General features: G+C 44.2%; 1 protein-coding gene across 2 annotated transcripts in view; it reads right to left on the bottom strand.

Moving 5' to 3' along the window:
- top2b (DNA topoisomerase II beta) overlaps window positions 1-23,283 on the bottom strand; it is a 115,957-nt gene that overhangs the window by 51,814 nt on the left and 40,860 nt on the right. For both annotated transcript variants that reach the window (XM_061760859.1, XM_061760860.1), the window contains 9 exons: window positions 20,657-20,814; window positions 19,989-20,114; window positions 19,783-19,893; window positions 18,386-18,491; window positions 18,206-18,315; window positions 15,509-15,601; window positions 12,339-12,453; window positions 6,033-6,154; window positions 5,181-5,329 (listed from right to left, as the gene is read on the bottom strand). In XM_061760859.1, the coding sequence (XP_061616843.1) occupies window positions 5,181-5,329; window positions 6,033-6,154; window positions 12,339-12,453; window positions 15,509-15,601; window positions 18,206-18,315; window positions 18,386-18,491; window positions 19,783-19,893; window positions 19,989-20,114; window positions 20,657-20,814 (1,090 nt within the window). The remainder of the gene's footprint in view (window positions 1-5,180; window positions 5,330-6,032; window positions 6,155-12,338; window positions 12,454-15,508; window positions 15,602-18,205; window positions 18,316-18,385; window positions 18,492-19,782; window positions 19,894-19,988; window positions 20,115-20,656; window positions 20,815-23,283) is intronic.

The raw sequence follows: 23,283 nt of genomic DNA, 5'->3' as shown, positions 1-23,283 counted from the left end.
AAGTTGTTTAATTGACCACAAAGCTGATATATTTGCAGGAAACCATGACCTATTCTGTTGTATGAATGGAAACAGGCACAGACAAAGCTTTATTGTTCCTTTTAACATCCAATGGAAGAGCATTAATTTAATTGCTCTGCCTGTCACTATATGCCGTTGGTATAGCTAGAACAGCAAATATATTTTTCTGATTCACAAAAAAATTATTGAAATAATCAATCCATCCATCATTTTCTACTGCTTATCCGAGGTCGGGTCGCGGGGACAGTAGCTTTAGCAGGGACGCCCAGACTTCGCTCTCACCACCCACTTCATCCAGCTCTTCCGAGGGGATCCCGAGGCGTGGCGTTCCCAGGTCAGCCGAGAGACGTAGTCTCTCCAGCGTGTCCTGGGTCATCCCCGGGGTCTCCTTCCGGTGGGACGTGACCAGAACACCTCACCAGGGAGGCGTCCAGGAGGCATCCTAAAGAGATGCCCCAGCCACCTCAACTGGCTCCTCTCGATGTGGAGGAGCAGCGGCTCTACTCTGAGATCCTCCCAGATGACCGAGCTTCTCACCCTATCTCTAAGGGAGAGCCCGGACACCCTGCGGAAGAAACTCATTTCGGCCGCTTGTATCCGGGATCTTGTTCTTTGGGTCATGACCCACAGCTCGTGACCATAGGTGAGGGTAGGAACGTAGATCGACCGGTAAATAGAGAGCTTCGCCTTTCGGCTTAGCTCCTTCTTCAACACAACGGACCGATACAAAGTCCGCATCACTGCAGACGCTGCACCGATCCGCCTGCCGATCTCCCGTTCCATTCTTCTCTCACTCGTGAACAAGACACCAAGTTATTTGAACTCCTCCACCTGGGTCAGGATCTCATCCCCGACCCGAAGAGGGCACTCCACCAATTTCTGACTGAGGACCATGGTCTCAGATTTGGAGTTGCTTAATCTCATCCCAGCCGCTTCACACTCTGCTGCGAAACGCTCCAGTGAGAGTTGGAGATCACGGCTTGATGAAGCCAACAGAACCACATCATCTGCAAACAGCAAAGATGCAATACTGAGGCCACCAAACCGGACCCCCTCTACGCCTCGGCTGCGCCTAGAAATTCTGTCCATTAAAGTTATGAACAGAATCAGTGACAAATGGCAGCCTTGGCGGAGTCCAACCCTCACCGGAAACGAGTCCGACTTACTGCCGGATATGCAGACCAAACTCTGACACTGGTCGTACAGGGACTTAACAGCCCGAATCAGGGGGTTCGGCATCCCATACTCCTGAAGCACCCCAGGACTCCCCGAGGGACACGGTCAAATGCCTTCTCCAAGTCCACAAAACACATGTTGAGTGGTTGGACAAACTCCCACGCACCATCGAGGACCCTGCTGAGGGTGTAGAGCTGGTCCACTGTTCCATGGCCAGGACGAAAACCACACTGCTCCTCCTGAATCTGAGATTCGACTCCCCGACGAACCCTCCTCTCCAGCACCCCTGAATAGACCTTACCTGGGAGGCTGAGAGGTGTGATCCCCGCTGTAGTTGGAACAGACCCTCCGGTCCCCCTTTTTAAAAAGCCAACCCAGTCTGCCAATCCAGGGGCACTGTCCCCGATGTCCACGCGATATTGTAGAGTTGTGTCAAACAGGACAGCCCCACAACATCCAGAGCCTTTAGGAACTCCGGGCGAATCTCATCCACCCCTTGGGCCTTGCCACCGAGGAGCTTTTTAACCACCTTGGTGAACTCAACCCCAGAGATAGGAGAGCCCGCCTCAGAGAACCCAGACTCTGCTCCCTCATGGGAAGGCGTGTCGGTGGAATTGAGGAGGTCTTCGAAGTGTTCTTCCCACCGACTCACAACGTCCCGAGTCGAGGTCAGCAGCGCCCCATCCCCACTATACAGAGTGTTGATGGTGCACTACTACACCCTCCTGAGACGCCGGCTGGTGGACCAGAATTTTCTCGAAGCCGTTCGGAAATCGTTCTCCATGGCCTCACCGAACTCCTCCAGCATCAGAGTTTTTGTCTCAGCGACCACCAAAGCTGCATTCCGCTTGGCCAGCCGGTACCCATCAGCTGCCTCAGGAGTCCCACAGGCCAAAAAGGCCCGATAGGACTCCTTCTTCAGCTTGACAGCATCCCTCACCACCAACGGGTTCGGGGATTGCTGCCACAACAGGCACCAACTACCTGACAGCCACAGCTGCGGTCGCGTGGAACATTGTCCACTCGGACTCAATGTTCCCTGCCTCCCCCGAGACGTGGGTGAAGTTCTGCCGGAGGTGGGAGTTGAAACATCTGACAACATTCTGCCAGACGGTCCCAGCAGACCCTACAATACGTTTGGGCCTGCCAGGTCGGACCGGCATCTTCCCTACACCATCGGAGACAACTCACCACCAGGTGGTGATGCGTTGACAGCTCCAACCCTCTCTTCACCCGAGTGTCCAAGACATGCGGCTGCAAGTCCGATGACACGACCACAAAGTCGATCATCGAACTGCGACCTAGGGTGTCCTGGTGCCAAGTGCACGTGTGGACAACCTTGTGCTTGAACATGGTGTTCGTTATGGACAATCCGTGGTGAGCACAGAAGTCCAATAACAGAACACCACTCGGGTTCCTCCCAATCACGCCCTTCCAGGTCTCACTGTCATTGCCCACGTGAGCATTGAAGTCCCCCCGCAGAACGATGGAGTCCCCAACAGGAGCGCTCTCAAACACCGCTTCCAAGGACTCCAAAAAGGGTGGGTACTCTGAACTGCTGTTTGGTGCATAGGCACAAACAACAGTCAGGAGCTGTCCCCTCACCCGAAGGCGGAGGGAGGCTACCCACTAGTCCACCGGGGTGAACCCCAATGTAGAGGCGCCAAGCCGGGGGGCAATAAGTATACCCACACCTGCTCAGCGGAAGAGAGTTCAACCACTCTCAAGAGAACTGGTACCAGAGCCCAAGCCGTGTGTGGAGGCGAGCCCGACTACATCTCGTCGAAACTTCTCGACCTCACCCCAGTTCAGGCTCCTTCACTGCCAGGGAGGTGACATTCAACATCCCTAGAGCCAGTTTCTGTAGCCGGGGATTGGATCGCGAAGTCCCCGTCTTCGGCCACCCCCCAGCTCACACTGCAACCGACCCCTATGTGCCCTCCCACAGGTGGTGAGCCCACGGGAATGGGGACCCATGTTACCCTCTCAGCCTGTGCCCGGCCGAGCCCCGTGGGTGCAGCCCCGGCCACCAGGGGCTCGCCTTTGAGCCCCACCTCCAGGCCTGGCTCCATTGGGGGGCCCCGCTGACCCGCGTCCGGGAAAGGGATTTATTTGGAGCAGTGCTTTGTCTGGTCCCTCACCAAGGTCCTGTTCGCCATGGGTGACGCACCAGGGACATGAAGCCTGCCTCTCTCTCTCTCTCTCTCTATGTGTGTGTGTGTGTGTATGTATATATATATATATATATATATATATATATATATATATATACATACACATACACACACGGTGGGGCAAAAAAAGTATTTCATCAGCCACCAATAGTGGAAGTTCTCCCACTTAAAAAGATGAGAGGCCTGTAATTTTCATCATAGGTATACCTCACCTGTGAGAGACTAGATGAGAAAAAAAATCCAGAAAATCACATTGTCTGATTTTTAAAGAATTTATTAGCAAATTATGGTGGAAAATAAGTATTTGGTCACCTACAAACAAGCAAGATGTCTGGCTCTCACAGATCTGTAACTTATTCTTTAAGAGGCTCCTCTGTCCTCCACTTGTTACCTGTATTAATGGCACCTGTTTAAACTCGTTATCAGTATAAAAGACATCTGTCCACAACCTCAAACAGTTACACTCAGAATTCCTCTATGGCCAAGACCAAAGAGCTGTCAAAGGACACCAGAAACAAAATTGTAGAGCTGCACCAGGCTGGGAAGACTGAATTTGCAATAGGTAAGCAGCTTGGTGTGAAGAAATCTACTGTGGGCGCAATTGTTAGAAAATGGAAGACATACAATAACACTTATAATCTCCCTCGATCTGGGGCTCCATGTAAGATCTCCCCTTGTGGGGTCAAAATGATCACAAGAACAAAAATCCCAGAACCACACGGAGGGACCTAGTGAATGACCTGGAGAGAGCTGGGAAGTAACAAAGGCTACCATCAGTAACACACTACGCCGCCAGGGACTCAAATCCTGCAGTGTCAGACGTGTCACCCTGCTTAAGCCAGTACATGTCCAGGCCCGTCTGAAGTTTGCTAGAGACCATTTGGATGAACCAGAAGTGGATTGGGAGAATGTCATCTGGTCAGATGAAACCAAAATAGAACTTTTGGGTAAAAACTCAACTTGTCATGTTTGGAGGAGAAAGAATGCTGAGTTGCATCCAAAGAACACCATACCTACTGTGAAGCATGGGGGTGGAACCATCATGCTTTGGGGCTCTTTTTCTGCACAGGGACCAGGACGACTGATCCGTATAAAGGATAGAATGATTGGGGCCATGTATCGTGAGATTTTGAGTGAAAACCTCCTTCCATCAGCAAGGGCATTGAAGATGAAACGTGGCTGGGTCTTTCAGCATGACAATGATCCCAAACACACTGCCCGGGCAACGAAGGAGTGGCTTTGTAAGAAACATTTCAAGGTCCTGGAGTGGAACTATCCAGTCTCCTGATCTCAACCCCATAGAAAATCTTTGGAGGGAGTTGAAAGTCTGTGTTTCCCAGTGACAGCCCCAAAACATCACTTGTCTCGAGGAGATCTGCTTGGAGGAATGGGCCAAAATACCAGCAACAGTGTGTGAAAACCTTGTGAAGACAGACATAAAATGTTTGACCTGTGTCATTGCCAACAAAGGGTATATAACAAAGTAATAACATGAACTTTGTTATATTGACTAAATACTTATTTTACACCATAATTTGCTAGTAAATTCTTTCAAACTCAAACAATGTGATTTTCTGGATTTTGGTTCTCATTTCGTCTCTCAGGTGAGGCATGCCTATGATGAAAATTACAGGCCTATCTCATCTTTTTAAGTGGGAGAACTGGCACAATTGGTGGCTGGCACATTTTTGCACCACTGCGTGTGTGTGTGTGTGTGTGTATATATATATATATATATATATATTGTCCCAGCTTCAAAGAATAAGCATCGATATCATCAACTGGCATGAATTAAATTAACAGCTTTACCTAAGCATAGTGAAGATATAACGAGGGCTGGCAGCATCTTTGCCTCCATTGATGCGAGTACCAAACTGACCAAGTGGCTGCAAGATGTTGACGTTGTTACTTCCCACAAAGTTCTGAGCCAAGTTGACAATGGTCATCATGAGCGCTTGCTAAAATGAAAAAAATGTGTGGTGAATGCTTAGTACAAGAACTAAATGACAATTTAGCTCAAATCAATCACATCCGATATATTTATTATCCTTATTTGTTCTGATTAGCACTTTCCGGTTACATTACAACAATACAGAAAAAGCCTCCTTCTATGACACTGTAACTGAAACAGAAGGGAGACGTGTATCACGCAAAGAGCATGACAAAAAGATTAAAAACTATGGTATAGGTTTTAATTTGGACAAAAGAATGGATAGCATTAAGAAAACAACTTTGCTCACAATGGGCCTCATTTACTAACCGTGCGCATTTTTTATTTCGCTTCTAACGCTAATTTAATGAATTTTATCAACAACAAATGCCTCTTGGCTGTGCTTTATTTATTCCTTACAATGTACGTATATTGACAACAAAATACAGTGTTTGCTCATTTCCAGCTTTTACATTGTTTTTTTTTGTATCGGTTTTCTGCCACGTTCTTAAATTTACCTCGGGAACGAATTAAAAAAGATGAACATGACTATTATATGCTGTTGGCTTCTTTGCTTCGCAAGCTTTCCGATGAGAAGTTTTGGATCAGCCATCTCTTGTGACTCGCATGATAACATTTCTCCACATTTATTAGCAAATGAGACCCAATGCCTTTCTCATTCCTGTGATTCCTATGGCTATTTATGATTTATGGTCATAAATTAACTGTACCTCTCCATGATGGTAAGCAGACATCTCTGCTACTGACCCAGCCAGCTGTGCAACTTTCACCTCCCTCTTGTCATTCCTCTTTAAGCAAGTGAAAAGCACTTTTCTCTGGCCAGGCTTCAAGCCTACCACAACACAAACAGCATATATTCAGATTAGTCAGTGACAACAAACAAACAATGAGTCAATGTGTCAACATAGTGAATCTAAATTATGAAGATAATTATTAATATACAGCGGCTGAAATAAGTATGTAACACGTCACCATTTTTCTCATTCACTATATTTCCAAAGGTGGTATTGACATTTCACCAGATGTTGGGAACAACCCAAGTAACCCATACATACAAAGAAAGTAGAACAAATAAGATGAGAAAAGAAGTTGTTTGTAATAATGTGGTCACTCACTGATGGTGTAGTGGTACACTCGGCTGACTTTGGTGCAGCCAGCGTGGGTTCAGTTCCCACTCAGTGACGGTGTGAATGTGAGTGCGAATGGTTGTCCGTGTCTGTACGTGCCCTGCGACTGACTGGCGACCAGTTCAGGCTGTAGTCCGCCTTTCGCCCGAAGTCAGCTGGGATAGGCTCCAGCGACTCTAACCAGGATAAGCGGTGGCTTAAAATGGATGGATGGATGGATGTAATAATGTGAAACGACACAGGGAAAAAGTACTGAACACACCAACTGGTATTTATTTAATACTTCGTACAAGAGCCTTTGTTTGCAATGACAGCTTCAAGACGCCTCTTCTATGGAGAAACTAGTTGCATGCATTGCTCTGGTGGGATTTGGGCCCATTCTTCCACACAAGCAGTCTTCAAATCTTGAAGATTCTGATTTTATTTTATGGACCTTGAGTTTCAGTTCTTTACATAGATTTTTGATTGGATTCAAGTCAGGTGATTGGCTTGGCCATTCTAGCAGCTCTATTTTTTTTCTTTGAAACCAACTGAGAGTTTTCCTTGGCAGTCTGTTTTGGATCATTATCCTGCTGTAATGTCCACCCTCGTTTCATTTTCATCATCCTCGTAGATGGCAGCAGATTTTTGTCAAGAATGTCTCGGTACATTTGCCCATTCATCCTTCCTTCAATAATGTGAAGTTTAACAGTACCGATTGTTGAAAAAGTAGCCCCACACAATCATGTTCCCACCTTCGAACTTCATTGTTGTTTTTAGGGTGATGCGCAGTGCCATTTCTTCTCCAAACGTGCTGTGGATTATGGCGTCTGTCACGAACGTGGTTAGGGCGAAGGAGAGTAACGCAAGGCAAGAACATGGTGGACCCAATTGCAGGGAAGCAGGGAGGCAAGGCAGGAGTGCGGGAGTCTCAAAATAATCATATTTAAACTTCAAAAAGGGAAAACATGGATATTGGATAAAGCAAAACTGAACCAAGTCCCACAACAGATAACAACCAAACCAAAGTAACAAAGAAACACTTGAATATCTCAAACTGGAAACAAACTATGAACTGTGAGTAAGACGTGGAATAGACACCCGACAATGACATACCACCATGATAAAGACAACTGGCGACAAGGACATGGCAAAGACGTGACAACGACAATGAACCGACACGAACTGAAAGAAACCAGGGAACTAAATCCAAACAGATTGACGAGACAACGAGGAACACCTGGACAAGACACGAGTGGCTGGAGAGAGCTGATTGGTCGACACAAAGTAGACGAGAACAGGTGGACACGACAACCGAATGAGCACACGACAAACATTGAACACAGGAAAACATGGAAGAAAACTAAACACAACCCAAACCAAAACACAGACCATGACAGGCATCCAAAGAAGTTCCATTTTGTTCTCATCCGACCAGACTGTATTCTCCCAGTATTTAACTGACTTGTCCAATTGTTGTTCAGCAAACTTTAAACAAGCTTTGACAAATGCTTTTTTTCAGCAATTGGGGTTTCTCTCCACAGGTGGTCCTTGGCTCTTGGAGAACTCTTCTGATTCTTCTTTGCACTGTTCTGTCATAAATCTTGCGAGTACCACCAAATCGAGGCTATTTTTTTATGGTGGTATGATTGGCTTTCCACTTACGTATTATGGCCCCAGCCACGCTCACTGGAATGTTTGTAAGCTCAGCTATGCGCCTGTAACCAATGCCATTGTTATGTTTTGCAACCATTAGTTTGCGATGGTCTTGAGACAGCTTCTGTGCTCTTACCTATCATGAGTTGTGTCTTGACTCACACCTTGGCAATGAGACCTTTTTGTAGGCCAACAGTTAGGACTAAACCAGCTGATATTCATTTACACTGACAAGGGGCTTGATTTCTGTTTGATTTTTGATAGATTTTAGGCGTTGTCTTGGCTTTCCATGCCTTTTTGCACCTTCCTTTCTTCACGTGTTGAATACTTTTTCCCTGTGTCATTTCACAGTTTTACACATAATTTATTTGTTCTACTTTCTTTGTATGTATGGATTACTTGGGTTGATCCCAACAGCTGGTGAAATATTCATGTCAATAGCACCTTTGGAAATATATTTAGTGAGAAAAATGGTGACGTGTTAAATACTTCTTTTAGCCGCTGTATATGTACATGCATATTGTTAAATATTGGCTGGTTGGTGGGAGGCTAAGATTAGGGCAGCATTGTGTGCGTTTGTGTGCGTAGGTGTATGTATGTGTCCATTATGATTTTGATTTACCTTTCATGATTATTTTGTGTAACGGTGATTATCCGAATGTGTTGAAAATGAGATGATGGATCCAGAGGGGCTATCCTTGTAATATATAAATACTGGTCCACACACAAATAATACACAATAATTCTTACGATATCTATGATTCAAACAGCCTCACACGCCTGCCGTATACAGTATTGTGCCAAGTGTTCTGGCAATGCCGTAAAGCAGGGGTGTCAAACTCCTTTTTGTCACGGGCCACACCGTGGTTATGACTTCCCTCGCAGGGCCGCAACTACTGTGAACCCATATAAATGAAAGATTACCTCATATACTGTAATTACATACAGTATACACAACACATTGATGAATAGCCAGTTTTGAAATCAGAAGCCTATAAAAACATGTTTTTCAACTATTATATTTCTTTTCAAAGGGGAATTGGTAACAAAAAAAATGCTTGCACAAAACCCAATGGGTATTACACTAGAACACAATGGGTAATCCTGATTGGCTTTCGCGGGCCACATAAAATGATGTGGTGGGCCGGATCTGTGCCGTAAAGTATCACGGTGTCGTGCGGTTACTTTTTTGATGGCGAATGTTCTCGTTGGCACACAGTTGTTCTCTGCACATTCTCGGACGCAATAATCTGGCGATATAGTTCACTTTGTGTCGTCGCCCTTTTTCCTCACCGCCATTCCATGGTGCCGCTGCCACTCGTGTGAATGATTAATGCATGAGGCGAGCGGCGTGAGCTCCGGGTCTCGTTTTGAGACGAACCCGAATTCATGCCCGTTTATCCAGTCAGGCAGTGCCGGTTGCGGTTTCACAACATCCTGTCTTGGACACGATGCTTTGGTGATCAAATAATTTTAGACCGACTGAAAAAAACCCAGTTTGGGCCATTTTTGGCAGGCTAAAATTTTAGGTGACTTAGAAATTTGTCCAGCTTCTATATGAAGGTGGTGGCCTCGGACGACCGTTAATGTCACAGACCCTGGCCTCGGGCTGGGCGATATGACCAACTGTAAAATTCATACCACGGTATGAATCGAATCCCTCATTATAACGGTTGTATAATAGTTGAGCAAATCTAAATTGATAAAAAGAACAACAACAAAGAACAAATATATCATGTCATTTTAATTAATTGTCCTGATCTCAAAACTCTACATTAAAATTCAGCACTCTGTGGCGCAAACAAAAACAGTGTCGTTGATATATTTGATGACACTATACAGTGCCACCAGAAAATATTCACACCCCTTCACTTTTTCCACAGTTTGCTGTTACAGACTTCTTCTAAAGCTGATTTGAGTGTAGTTTTCTTTTTAAAAAATCGACATAATGACAAATATCTCTGCAGATCCTCTTAAGGTCAGTCAGGTTGGATGGAGATGTTCCAGAGATGTTCGATTGGATTCAAGTCCGGGCTCTGGCTGGGCCACTCGAGGACATTCAGAGGCTGCTCTTGAAGCCACTTCTTTATTATCTTGGCTGTGTGCTTGGGGTCATTGCCGTGTCGGAGGGTGAATCGACGCCCTAATCTGAGTTCGAGAGCACTCTGGAGCAGGTTCTCTTGAAGAATTTCTCTATATTTGGCAGCTGTCATCTTACCATCTATGCGGACTCGTCGCCCAGTTCCTGAAGCAGAAAAACAGCCCCACAGCATGATGCTGCCACTTAGTGAGAAGTGGCTTCCATCTGGCCACTCTACCATAAAGGCTTGCTTGGCGGGAGTGCGTTAGCAATGGTTGACCTTCTGGATGGTTCTCCTATCGCTGCAAGAAAACACTGGAGGTCTGCCTTAGTGAGCATAGGGTTCTTGTTCACCTCTCTGACCAAGGCCCTTCTTCCCCAGTTACTCAGCTTGATCGGACAGCCAGATCGAGGAAGGGTCCTGGTGGTTCCAAACTTCTTCCATTTCCGAATACTCGAGACCACAGTGGTTTTTGAGACCTTCAATGCTGCTGAAATTCTTTTGTATCTCTCCCCAGATTTGTGCCTTGACCCAATCTGGTCTCGGAGGTCTGCAGACAATTCCTTAGACTTCATTGCTTGGTTTCTGCTCTGATATGCACTGCCAACTATGAGACCTTGTATAGACAGGTGTGTGCCATTCCAAATGATGTTCAATCGACTGAATTTACCACAGGTGGACCCCATTCAAGTTGTCGAAGCAGCTCAAGGATGATCAATGAAAATCAGATGCACCTGAGCTTCAGTTTGAAGGGTGTGAATACTTACATACCTATTATGTTGGAATGTTTACATTTTTTAATAAATTGACACAAATGTCTGAAAATGTGTTTTTACTTTGTCATTATTGGATATTTTATGGAGATTTTTGTTCGAGAAAACTATACTCAAATCAGCTTGAATAAGTCTGTAACAGCAAAATGTGGAAAACGTGAAGGAGTGCGAATACTTTCGGATTGGTACTGTATACCGATTGGCGATGCACCGAAATTTCCGTCGAAAATAGCCCGAAAGTACATTTTCAGTTTCGGACCAAAAGACTTTTTCTACCGAAAACATACAAAATACAAAATAACAGTTCTCGTGCATAACATCTCACATTGATCACTGAAGGCCAGCGTGCGAGTGTGTACACATCAGAGTAACGTATTTTTTACTATTAACAAGCACCATCCAGTTGAATTGACTGGGAGGTCACTTTATTACACACAGCCTCCACTCACGTTTTGATAATGACATAGTGCCATAAATAAACCATAAATGTGAAAAAAAAGCATGAATGTTAAATAACGCATACCTTCAATAAACCACTAGTAACATAAACATACATTTAAAAAAGAACGTATTTTTTTACTGTAATAATTCAAATTTGCGTGTTGCGATGAATTATGGAAACCGCGTGGCTTTTCCGTCATCATGCTAGCGGCTACTAGCTGTGGAATGCTTGTTGCATACTATTATGCTCCCCAGCTACCTACGAGCTTACAGCTAATGCGGCGAAATACAGCACGATGCTGCGCCGTGGAGGGGAACGTGCGCCGCGAAGTCGCTCGTCATTGCCTCCATGTCAGCGAATAAACGACACTTGTAGACAAGTATGGTCATAACAAAGGAAGGAGGAAAGAGACGGGAAACCATGCTAATCGCTAAGCTATCAGATGAAGTCGCAAAATAAGTGACTGGGTGGTACAGTACACTTGTCATATTGGTCTGGCCGCAACTGCATTATAGTGGAGATTAGCCACCTTTGAAGAGCAACATAGCAGGCAAATTAGTACGCGTTTATAGAGGAAAATACTGTAATATATGACGCTAAACAGCCATAACAGGGACCGGAAATGAATGAATACGTCACTGCCGCTACGTCACTTGAGAAAATGAACCTAGAATTGAAAAAGTACATTCATATCATAAATGGCTTGAGCCATTTTTATACTGAGACAGATGTGATGACATCATCAACAAGTCTCAGTAAAGTCCAAATCTCTACCTTTGATCAAATTTATACCACCTACCGAGTATACTGTTTATACCATGCACCCCTACCCTTGCCCATGTGTAAGATAAAAAACACTTTTTTTTTTAATCAACTTGACATGGAGAAATATAAAATTATTAAGATGAAATTAATTCATACTTCCAAGGCCAGTAAACAGAGATAAAATTATACAAACCATCAACCAACGACGGGATGGATCTTTCATTATCAGAGTTGGAGAACAGAATCAGCTCCTTGTTGATAAAGTCATTGTAGGATAGATGCCTGGCTTGCGTTCCATACAGGTATTGCTGAAATGAAGAGGTGTCAAGTTGAACACTCAAAACAATCTAGTATATTGAATGTTATGCGGATCGAAACGGCAAAAGTATAATTGTTTTGGGTTTTTTTAAACACAGAGCAACATCCCCATATTCCCCATCCATAAATGGATGTTAAAAAGAGCCATTTTAAAGAGCTTTGAGTTTTCCCCCTTTCCTAAACACTGCTGTTTCGTAAAACTAAAAAAAAAAAAAAAAAAAAAAATACAGTTTTATATAAAAACTTGGGCTGTAACGATACACCAAGATCACGATTCAATACGTAACACGAGTCTATTTTTAAAACAAAGGAAGAGATGATGATGATGATGGCAAAAACTGGACTATTTATTAAGAACACTTAATTACATGATTGCAATTTTTTTTTGCGTGTAAAAAGTCTGTGAGACATCTAGTCTGTGCTGTAAACCAGAAATGAATTACAAAAGTAGAAAAACAAAAAATTATAATTCTATTACTCTGGCCAGGAGTCGCTACACTGTACGCGTAGCACTCTCTGGTTAAAAGTGTGCGCGAAGCATCTCACGTATAGCCACTTCTATAGCATAGAATTAGCAACGGTGAGGACGTTTTACTTGCTTATTTTCCACTCTGATTGATTTCAACAGCCGCCTCCAGTATTTCTACCACACATCCGAGTGGCTGTGTGGCGCTTGTACACAACGCCAAAGAACGTCCATCCATCAGCTGTGACTGCGATTAATTCAGCCTTTAGTTTCCTTTCCGTTACTTTAGCCGTGTTTCTTACCTCGCTTAGTTATTAGTCAATCTAGCATTAGTAGCCTCGCTAGCCAGTAGCTACAGGTTTGCTCACTCACCGGAAAAATTTGTCCCGTGATATGCAGTTGGAGGAAGCTTGATGAGGAAATGTATCTTCAATCTATGCTTACGATTTACAACAATAACAATACAAAAATACATTAATAATAATAACAACAATTACCCCTCCTTGAGCCATCACCTTATCGTGGTAGAGGGGTACGTGTGTGCCAATGATCCTAGGAGCTAAGTTGTCTGGGGTTTCCAGGAAATTATGGTGCACCATCCGGCATCTCAGGAGGGTGAAGCAGTGCACCGTCAACACTGTGTATAGTTGGGAGGGGGAGCTGCTGAACTCGTTGTGGGTTGGTGGGGACAATATTACGAAGACCTCCTCAATTCCACCGACATGCCTTCTCTTTGAGGAATAAGAGTCAGGGATCTCTGAGGGGGGCTCTCCTATCTAGCTCTCTCTCTATCGTCCTGGCCGTGGAACAGTGCACTAGTCTTGTCTAGTCCAGTCTACATGTGTGTTGAAGACTACATGTGAAGGCATTCAACCATGTCCCTCAGGGAGTCCTGTGGGGGGTGCTTCAGATAACTATTAACCCCTTATTGCTCAGTGACTGTTTTTTGTCAATGTCTTTCTGTCTCCAAAGTGTTCTCTGTCAATTGACTGTCTGTTGTCGTACTAGAGCAGCTCCAACTACCGGAGACAAATTCCTTGTGTGTTTTTTGGACATACTTTGCAAATAAAGATCATTCTGATTCTGAATGTGGGGTACCGAAGCCCTGATACAGGCTGTTCGGTCCCTGTACGACCGGTGTCAGAGTTTTGTCCGCATTGCAGACAGTGAGTCGGATTAGTTTCCAGTGAGGGTTGGACTCCGCCAAGGCTGCCCCTTGTTACCAATTGTGTTCATAACTTTTATGGACAGAATTTCTAGGTGCAGCCGAGGCATACAGGGGGTCCAGTTTGGTGGGCTCAGTATTGCATCTCTGCTTTTTGCAGATGATGTGGCTCTGTTGGCTTTATCAAGCCGTGATCTCCAACTCTCACTGGAGCGGTTTGCAGCCAAGTGTGAAGCAGTTGAGATGAAAATCAGCACCTCCAAATCTGAGGCGGATAGGTGCAGCGTCTGCAGTGATGCGGACTTGTGGTGAAGAAGGCGCTAAGCCAAAAGGCAAAGCTCTCTATTTACCAGTCTATCTCCGTTCCTACCCTCACTTATAGTCACGAGCTGTGGGTGAACAAGATCCCGGATACAAGCGGCCGAAATGAGTTTCCTCCGCAGGGCGTCTGGGCTCTCCCTGAGACATAGGGTGAGAAGCTCGGTCATCCGGGAGGGGCTCAGAGTAGAGCTGCTACTCCTGCGCATTGAGAGCAGTCAGATGAGGTGGCTCGAGCATTGCTGGGAGGAGACCCCGGGGATAACCCAGGACATGCTGAAGAGACTATTTCTCCCAGATGGCATGTGAACACCTCGGGATCCCCCTGGAAGAGCTGGACGAAGTGGCTGAAGAGTGGGAAGTCTGGGCTTCCCTGCTTAATTTGCTGTCCGCAACCGGACTTCGGATAAGCGAAAGAAAATGGATGGATAACAATGATTATCATTATTATTATAGGCGGCACTGTTAGCACATCTGCCTCACAGTTCTGAGGACCTGGGTTCAAATCTGGCCTCGCCTATGTGGAGTTTGCATGTTCTCCCCATGCCTGTGCGGGTTTTCTCCGGGTTCTCCGGTTTCCTCCCACATCCCAAAACAGACTCTTAAGTTGTCCGTAGGTGTGAATATCAGTGCAAATGGTTGTTTGTTTGTATGTGCCCAGCGATTGGCTGGCAACCAGTTCAGGGTGTAACCTGCCTCTCGCCCAGAGTCAGCTGGGATAGGCTCCAGCACACCCGCGACCGTAGTGAGCATAAGCGCTACGGAAAATGAATGAATGAATTATGATTATACTGCAGTATCGGCGGAATCCCCAGTATGCCGAGCAGCTTTATAAATAGTTGTAAGAATGCTGTGTTCTTGGTAGTTAGTGGTAATTATCCTATAATAGTACCAATAGACTTGGTGTGTGTTCATTTTCCCTCTTTTTGCCTTTGTTGTTTGTTAACTGTTTTTAACTATTTGGCACCATGAGTGAATGTGGCATCGCGGTCAATGACTTGCCTCATTGTCGCTCACTTGCACAGCTCAGTCTTGAATGACAGGTTAAAATAGAACTATAAAAAGGCAACACACAGCTCATCTGAATGTGGCCTACCTCAGGGAGACCATGCATTCTTCTTTGCCGTCTGTCCTCCATGAAGTTGGTCAACCATTCCTTTCTATCATCTGTTTTCTTCTTACTGAAGGCCTGAAACAAAACAAAAAAATCCTTTTTTTTCTCTCTGTGGATGTGAGCGTCAGCCTCACAGTTCTGAGGATCCGGGTTCAATCCCCGGCCCCGCCTGTGTGGAGTTTGCATGTTCTCCCCGTGCCTGCGTGGGTTTTCTCCGGGCACTCCGGTTTCCTCCCACATCCCAAAAACATGCATGAATTGGAGACTCTAAATTGCCCGTAGGTGTGAATGTGAGAGCGAATGGTTGTTTGTTTCTATGTGCCCTGCGATTGGCTGGCTACCAGTTCAGGGTGTACCCCGCCTCCTGCCCGATGATAGCTGGGATAGGCTCTAGCACGCCCGCCACCCTAGTGAGGAGAAGCGGCTCAGAAAATGGATTGATGGAAAGAAAAAAAAAAGACTGTACATAGCAAATCCTTTTTTTTTTACTTTTCCATGACTGACTGGATTGGGCCATCCCCGCTAGCCAGCCTCACGCCGGTGTTCGTCCCCTCTAGCCTGGCCGAGGAAGTTTTTACTGGCTTCTGACTAGTTCTCCATCAATATGTTGTATATATGTACAACCCCAATTCCAATGAAGTTGGGACGTTGTGTTAAACATAAATACAAACAGAATACAATAATTTGCAAATCATGTTCGACCTATATTTAATTGAATACACGACAAAGACAAGATATTTCATATTGAAACTGATCAACTTGATTGTTTTTAGCAAATAATCATGAACTTAGAATTTTATGGCTGCAACACGTTCCAAAAAAGCTGGGACAGGGTCATGTTTACCGCTGTGTTACATCACCTTTTCTCTTCACAACATTCAATAAACGTTTGGGAACTGAGGACACTAATTGTTGAAGCTTTGTAGGTGGAATTCTTTCCCATTCTTGTTTGATGTACAGCTTCAGCCGTTCAACAGTCCGGGGTCTCCGTTGTCGTATTTTACACTTCATAATGCGCCACACATTTTCAATGGGAGACGGGTCTGGACTGCAGGCAGGCCAGTCTAGTACTCGCACTCTTTTACTATGAAGACACGCTGCTGTAACACATGCAGAACGTGGTTTGGCATTGTCTTGCTGAAATAAGCAGGGGCGTCCATCAAAAAGACGTTGCTTGGATGGCAGCATTTTTCTCCAAAACCTGTATGGTCCTTTCAGCATTAATTGTGCCTTCACATATGTGTAAGTTACCCATGCCATTGGCACTAACACAGCCCCATACCATCACAGATGCTGGCTTTTGAAGTTTGCGTCAATAACAGTCTGGATGGTTCTTTTCCACTTTGGCCCGGAGGTCACGACGTCCACAATTTACAAAAACAATTTGAAATGTGGACCACAGAACACTTTTTCACTTTGCATCGGTCCATCTTAGATGAGCTCGGGCCCAGAGAAGCCGGCGGTGTTTCTGGGTGTTGTGTATAAATGGCTTTTGCTTTGCATAGTAGAGTTTCAAGTTGCACTTACGGAGCGCCGAACTGTATTTACTGACATTGGTTTTCTGAAGTGTTCCTGAGCCCATGCGGTGATATCCTTTACACATTGATGTCGGTTTTTGATGCAGTGCCGCCTGAGGGATCGAAGGTCACGGGCATTCAATGTTGGTTTTCGCCCTTGGCGCTTACATGCAGTGATTTCTCCAGATTCTCGGAACCTTTTGATGATATTATGGACCGTAGATGATGAAATCCCTCAATTCCTTGCAATTGTACGTTGAGGAACATTGTCCTTATACTGTTGGACTATTTTCTCACGCACTTGTTCACAAAGAGGTGAACCTCGCCCCATCTTTGCTTGTGAATGACTGAGCGATTCAGGGAAGCTCCTTTTCTACCCAATCATGGCACCCACCTGTTCACCTGTGGGATGTTCCAAACAGGTGTTTGATGAGCGTTCCTCAACTTTCTCCGTCTTTGATGCCACCTGTCCCAGCTTTTTGGGAACGTGTTGCAGCCATAAAATTCTAAGTTAACGATTATTTCCAAAAAAAGAATCAAGTTTATCCGTTTGAACATGAAATATCTTGTCTTTGTAGTGTATTCAATGAAATCTAGGTTGAACATGATTTGCAAATCATTGTATTCTGGTTTTATTTGTTTAACACAACGTCCCAACTTCATTGGAATTGGCGTTGTAATAATATGAGTCGATTATATATTTATATAGGTTCACAGGCATAATGGCCCTCAGAGGGAAGCCGTAAATATGATGTGGCCCGCAACAAAAATTAGTTTGACAAATAAAGATGATTCTGATTCTGATTCTGAACAATGTTTTGTTTATTTCAATAATTCATTGCTAAATTTTAAATTGTTTTCTTCTCAATAATTAAATAGGACATGTTCATGTAATAACGATAAGGATCCCAGTTCTAAACTGCTTTGTAAAACTATTTTGTGCAAAGAAAATGAAATAATAATTTTGAAAAAGGCTGGCAACCTTTCACTGTTTTGTGTATTGATTTTTGAGTGACAGAGTGACTAGGAGAGCTAACCGCTAACTCCTATCCACCTGAGGGTGAACACATTCTGCTTGCGTGGCATCGACAGTAACTGCCACTCATAGCTATTTTTTTTTTTCAATCCAGTTACTCGAGAAAAGGGAAAAGCTTGAACTCACCAAAGTGATGGCCGCGTCATCCTCAGCACCATTGTATTTAAATATGATGCGATGCCTCTCCATTTCAGCAAAATATTCTTTTGCCTCTTTGCTTGTACTTGTACCCAAACCTAGAAAATACATTTATGATGTTTCCAAGGAAATAATAATCATCAATCCATCAATTTAACCATGACAAACCTTTGTAGTACTTTACATGCCAGGTTTTATAGTTTTCTGTCTGTTTCTTCCACTCGCCAAACTCTGGAATGCTGTAAAAGGCCAGCTCTTGCTTGTTCTTGCTGACCTGGAGAAAATACAACCCAGTCGTCAGCAAACGGAACAATAGACCATTTTATTATCGCAAAATAGAGCTTTTTTGTCAAAGGGAAACAGAATCTTTCGATTTTCAAGATAACTGACGTCTCAGTTGGTATAGTAGTGCGTTTAGGAGTTAAGCGAGATGGATGTACCGACACAACGAGGCGCTGGGGCGCCCCAAGGTTGTGTCCTCTCTCCGCTGCTCTTCTCTCTCCACACGAACGACTGCACCTCAAACTTCTGAAGTTGGCAGACGACACCGCAGTCATCAACCTCATCAAAGACGGTGACGAGTCTGCATATCGACAGGAAGCGGAGGGGCCGACACACAATCTGGAGCTGAACACGCTCAAGGCTGTAGAGATGATCGTGGACTTCAGGAAACATTCTTCGCCACAGCTGCCTCTCACGCTCATATAATACTTTCTTTTTCTGTTGTACAGCTTTCGACTTGGCTGCTCGTCGTCGTCACTGTCCGATCGGCTCAAACGTGTTACGCTTTGACGATGCCAAGTTCAGTTGGGCGCTCCTGTATGCTGAAATCCTCCTCCACGTATTCCAACACGTTGCTCGCCATTGCGTATCGAGCGCAGCGCGCTGTGTTTGGCAATTGCAACGTCACTTCCGGTAGCCCTTGCGGCGGATAGAGTAACCAGACCGCCAAAATAAAGAAAACATTCCAAAAGGTGCGGTGACGTTTGCAGGCATGACGAGAAGGTGCCAGATGGTTTGTGGGTCTACTAAATAGGATCACAATATATGTTGTGACTGGAGCAAGATTGTATGACTTCCAAGAAATGACTTGCTTGAAATTTAGTGGCGACTCGACTTGATTGGCTTGATTTTTTTCCCCCGCAGTGACTTGAGACTTACAGACATACGATACTTACTCCCATCTCCGCCAGATCATACAAGTGGTATGAAAAAAAAAAAAAAAAAAAAAAAAGGATACTTGTCCAACTGAATAGCTCCAAAATGTCTTCCCTTAACGTCCTAGGAAAAGTGTCTCGAAATGTCAAGTCTCGAGTCAAGTTTCTATACTGTACTGATTTTGTTGGATGATTATTTTAGTCCCCTGGTTTACCTGTGACTTTCGGCCTGTGATTTTAACATTTGTGTGGGATTTGGTCTTACTTTGTCCTGAATACGAATATCTATTCAATACAGTGTCCTACAGTAGCGTTGTAATATTAGCGTGTACCAATGTAGAATATAATTACATAGTTCTCCAGCGTCCCTAAGACAACAATGGAACATATTACCAGTATGTGCCTTACTTTGACAATGGGTGTGATGAATTCCTCCAGGAATGTGTGTTTCAACAAGGACGGCCAGTTGTGATGAAAGAAGTTGATGAGCAGACCTTTTATATGGGAGCCATCTTGATCCTAAGATAGAAAAGAAACAGGAAAACTCCAACTATATAAGCGAATGGAAGACTAGAAACGGAACCAGCAGAGAGCGCATCCATTCGGTAGGCCACCTGATCTGTCATGATCATGATCTTGCCATAGCGCAGACTCCTCAGGGACTCCGGGTCTTCATAACTCTTCTTGTATTGGAGCCCAACAATTTTGATGATGTTATTGATTTCAGCGTTTTCCATGATCTGTTGGTAAAGCAGCGGCAAACAATACGTTGTAAATGCAAAATGTTTATTAAGCAAGAGCAAATGATGAAAACAGACTCATCACATTAGTCCATGAAAATAACAAATGCAATATCGGTGCCACTTTTTCTCGAATTTTGTATATACAGTGGACCCCCGCTATTTGTGGGGAAAAGGGGCGAAACGAAAATCTCCAATTGACGCGCTCCTATGATTACAAACGAATAAGCAGGAAATTGGGTAAAAAAAAATGTTTGTTTTAAAGCAGGGGTTTCCGAAAATAATGGGTGATAGCTTAAAATAAAACCAAGTCTGTGAATAGGTGAATTTGCGAATATGCGGGGGTCCACTGTAGTAAACTCATGAAGTTGTTTGGAATGGGGGAAATTGTTTTCATTTTATGTCCATCGGAGTGTTTTGCAATTCCACTTCCGACGTTTCCACTTTTTTCCACTCATCAGGACTAAGTGCTATCTTCCACACATTTTCCATGTACAAACATACAGGAATCGAAGGTGAATTCGATTCAATCCAATGCATACCTGTTTGTGGGTTGCTTCGCGTACATTTAGGATCTTTCCTCTCAGCGGAAACACACCATAGCGATCGCGCCCGATCACTCCGAGTCCAGACACAGCAAGAGATTTTGCTGAATCGCCCTCAGTGAGGATGAGCGTGCACTCTGAGGAGTGTTTGCCCCCTTGAACATGGGTAGGAAAAAGACAAGACTTGTCAATGTATGCATTGCTGAACTAGCGCTTACTATGATTAGTTGTTAAGTTGTTCGTGAAGTCAGATTCCTATATGAAGAGAGTATGGCCAACTCAGCGACAGGTGCCATGTTGGGTTGAAATAGCTTCCCCTTGTGTACAAATTTGAGAATAATGTCTTCATTGGACGGGTGTCCAAGCGTACAGACTTTTTATTAAGTGATAAGCGCCACATGTGTACAAGAATTTTGCGGTGTGATCCCGCCTTCCAATTTCCGTACCGCTTATTTTGCCAGAGCCTATCGCAGCTAACTCTTTGCGAGAGGTGGGCTACACGCTGAACCGGTCGCCAGCCAATCGCAGGAAACAAACGACCAGTCGCACTCACATTCGCACCTACGGGCAATTTAGAGTCTTCAATCAACAGAGCATGCATGTTTTGGGGATGTTTTGAACATTTTAGAATATGCATTTTCTCCAACCATTTACAGCAAACCCTCACAAACACCCGAAAAAAAAGTATTGCTTCACAACAATTTATGACATGTTTTCAAAAATACATACAATTTATTTTTATTTTATTTTTTTTTTACATGCTCTTGCTGCCAAGTTCAGCGGTTGACTTGGATTGTGTGAGTTTGTCCTTTGCGTATCTTTGCTTGCTTCTTCACCTCAAGTGCAATCTTGCTGTGAGGAATTTTGCAAGGAGAATGTTCCTAATTCCGTGACAGCAAGGCAGGCTAATGTCCTTCGTGAGAGCTTCTGCTTGCTCGTAACGCATTTTTCGCTTCCCAACTTCATTTGAGATGACCTGGAGAGGAACTGAGCCCTGTCAAACAGCTTCATGCAGTCCTCCGAACAGTAGATCCTGCAACCATCCGATACAGTTTGAACACACATTCTTCATTTTCTCGACTATGACATTGTGTAGGCTGTTGTTCTCTGCATCCTCATCAATGACGGGACTAACAGGTGAAATGCTGTGATGACTCTCTGAACATGGGATCCTGATGAAGAAATTCAGCAAGGAAAGTGCGGTCTTCCTCCTGGTACCTGCTTTTTGAGGGGCATTTCTCAAATCTTCAGTGCCCGTCTCAAATCAAGAGCTGCCGGGACAGGATTCTTCATTCGGATACATCCAAAGAGGTTTTCCAGGCAGTCTTGGGTGAACCTTGATGTTAAGATATCCACATGACACTGTGGTGAGAAGCTCAGATTGAAGGGTAATGATTGATGACGTTGGGAGGACCATTCCTGTCTGCACACAAAATGACAAAAAATTGAATTTGAAAAAATACACTTACGTAAACAAACAACTCGTCAAATACTCATGTACAACAACAACAAAATTATGAAAAGTAATAGAAAAGAAATGTCTTTGTATCATGCTACTGCATAATTCTTTCCCATAATCCGAAGGGATAAGGGATTGAACAGGGGTGGGCAAACGTGTTGGCTCAGGGGCCACATTGACTTTTAATATTTGACAGGCGGGCCAATCCAGGACCAGATGCTTACATATAAAAAATTAATTGCAGTGTTAGTACTGAAGATTTACTTTGAATGGGAAGAGTGTTGTTTTGTTGATCGCCTTTTTTTTGCCAGTATTTTTGGAAATCTGTCTGCGCTTAATGAAGCATAAAACTCATCCAGTTTGAGAGTTGAACTTCTCTTTTAAGACAGTATCACATTGGAGATCAATCAGTTCCATCTGCAGCTCCCGTGGCGCTGTTTCCTAACAAATTAGACATACAGCCTGACTGGACTTCAGTGAAAATGTATTTAGTAGTCCATTCTATATGAAACACTTTGCACTCACTGTCGACTTTTCTTTTCTTTGGCCCACTCGTGGTTGAAGAAGGGTTCAGAGCAGTAGCAGAGTAAAAACACAACAGCTAAAGTCAAGTCAATGTATCACTGTACCTAGTGCGCTCCCTGGTGGAACCACTTGGCATTACAAGACAAGGTCAAATGGATGTAGTCATTATTTTGATATGATTTGGGCAATTCTGGGCAGGCTGGATTGAAATGATCAATGGGCCTGATGTGGCCCGCGGGCCGTAGTTTTCCCACCCCGGATCTGAAACAATGTCAAATTGTATTTGTACATCGAGAATAGTAAAAACTATTTGTACAATACTTTAGATTAAAAGAATTTGCAATATGTGTACTTTTATGAAAAGATGGGCCTTTTTTCTAAAGAGTCAATGGGTTGAGTGAAATTTGTGTTTCTATTTTGCATATAAGGAATGAATTACTGAGCGAGTTAGTGGAATTTTACGAGATGTGCTGTCATTTACATTCCATTCTTATCACCTCGTCGTGCGTTTTCTTTTGTTTCCTAGCAAACCTTTGACATTCCCTCTTATTCACAGATCGTACACTACTGGTCAAGGGTTTTGGAACAAATACATTTTTCCAGCTTTTTTTCCAAATTGAAAATGACTAAGTACGCTTTC

This window comes from Phyllopteryx taeniolatus, chromosome 21 (genome assembly GCF_024500385.1).
Source record: "Phyllopteryx taeniolatus isolate TA_2022b chromosome 21, UOR_Ptae_1.2, whole genome shotgun sequence".
Classification (NCBI taxonomy): Eukaryota; Metazoa; Chordata; class Actinopteri; order Syngnathiformes; family Syngnathidae; genus Phyllopteryx; species Phyllopteryx taeniolatus.
This window is presented reverse-complemented; position numbering and strand designations above follow the sequence as displayed.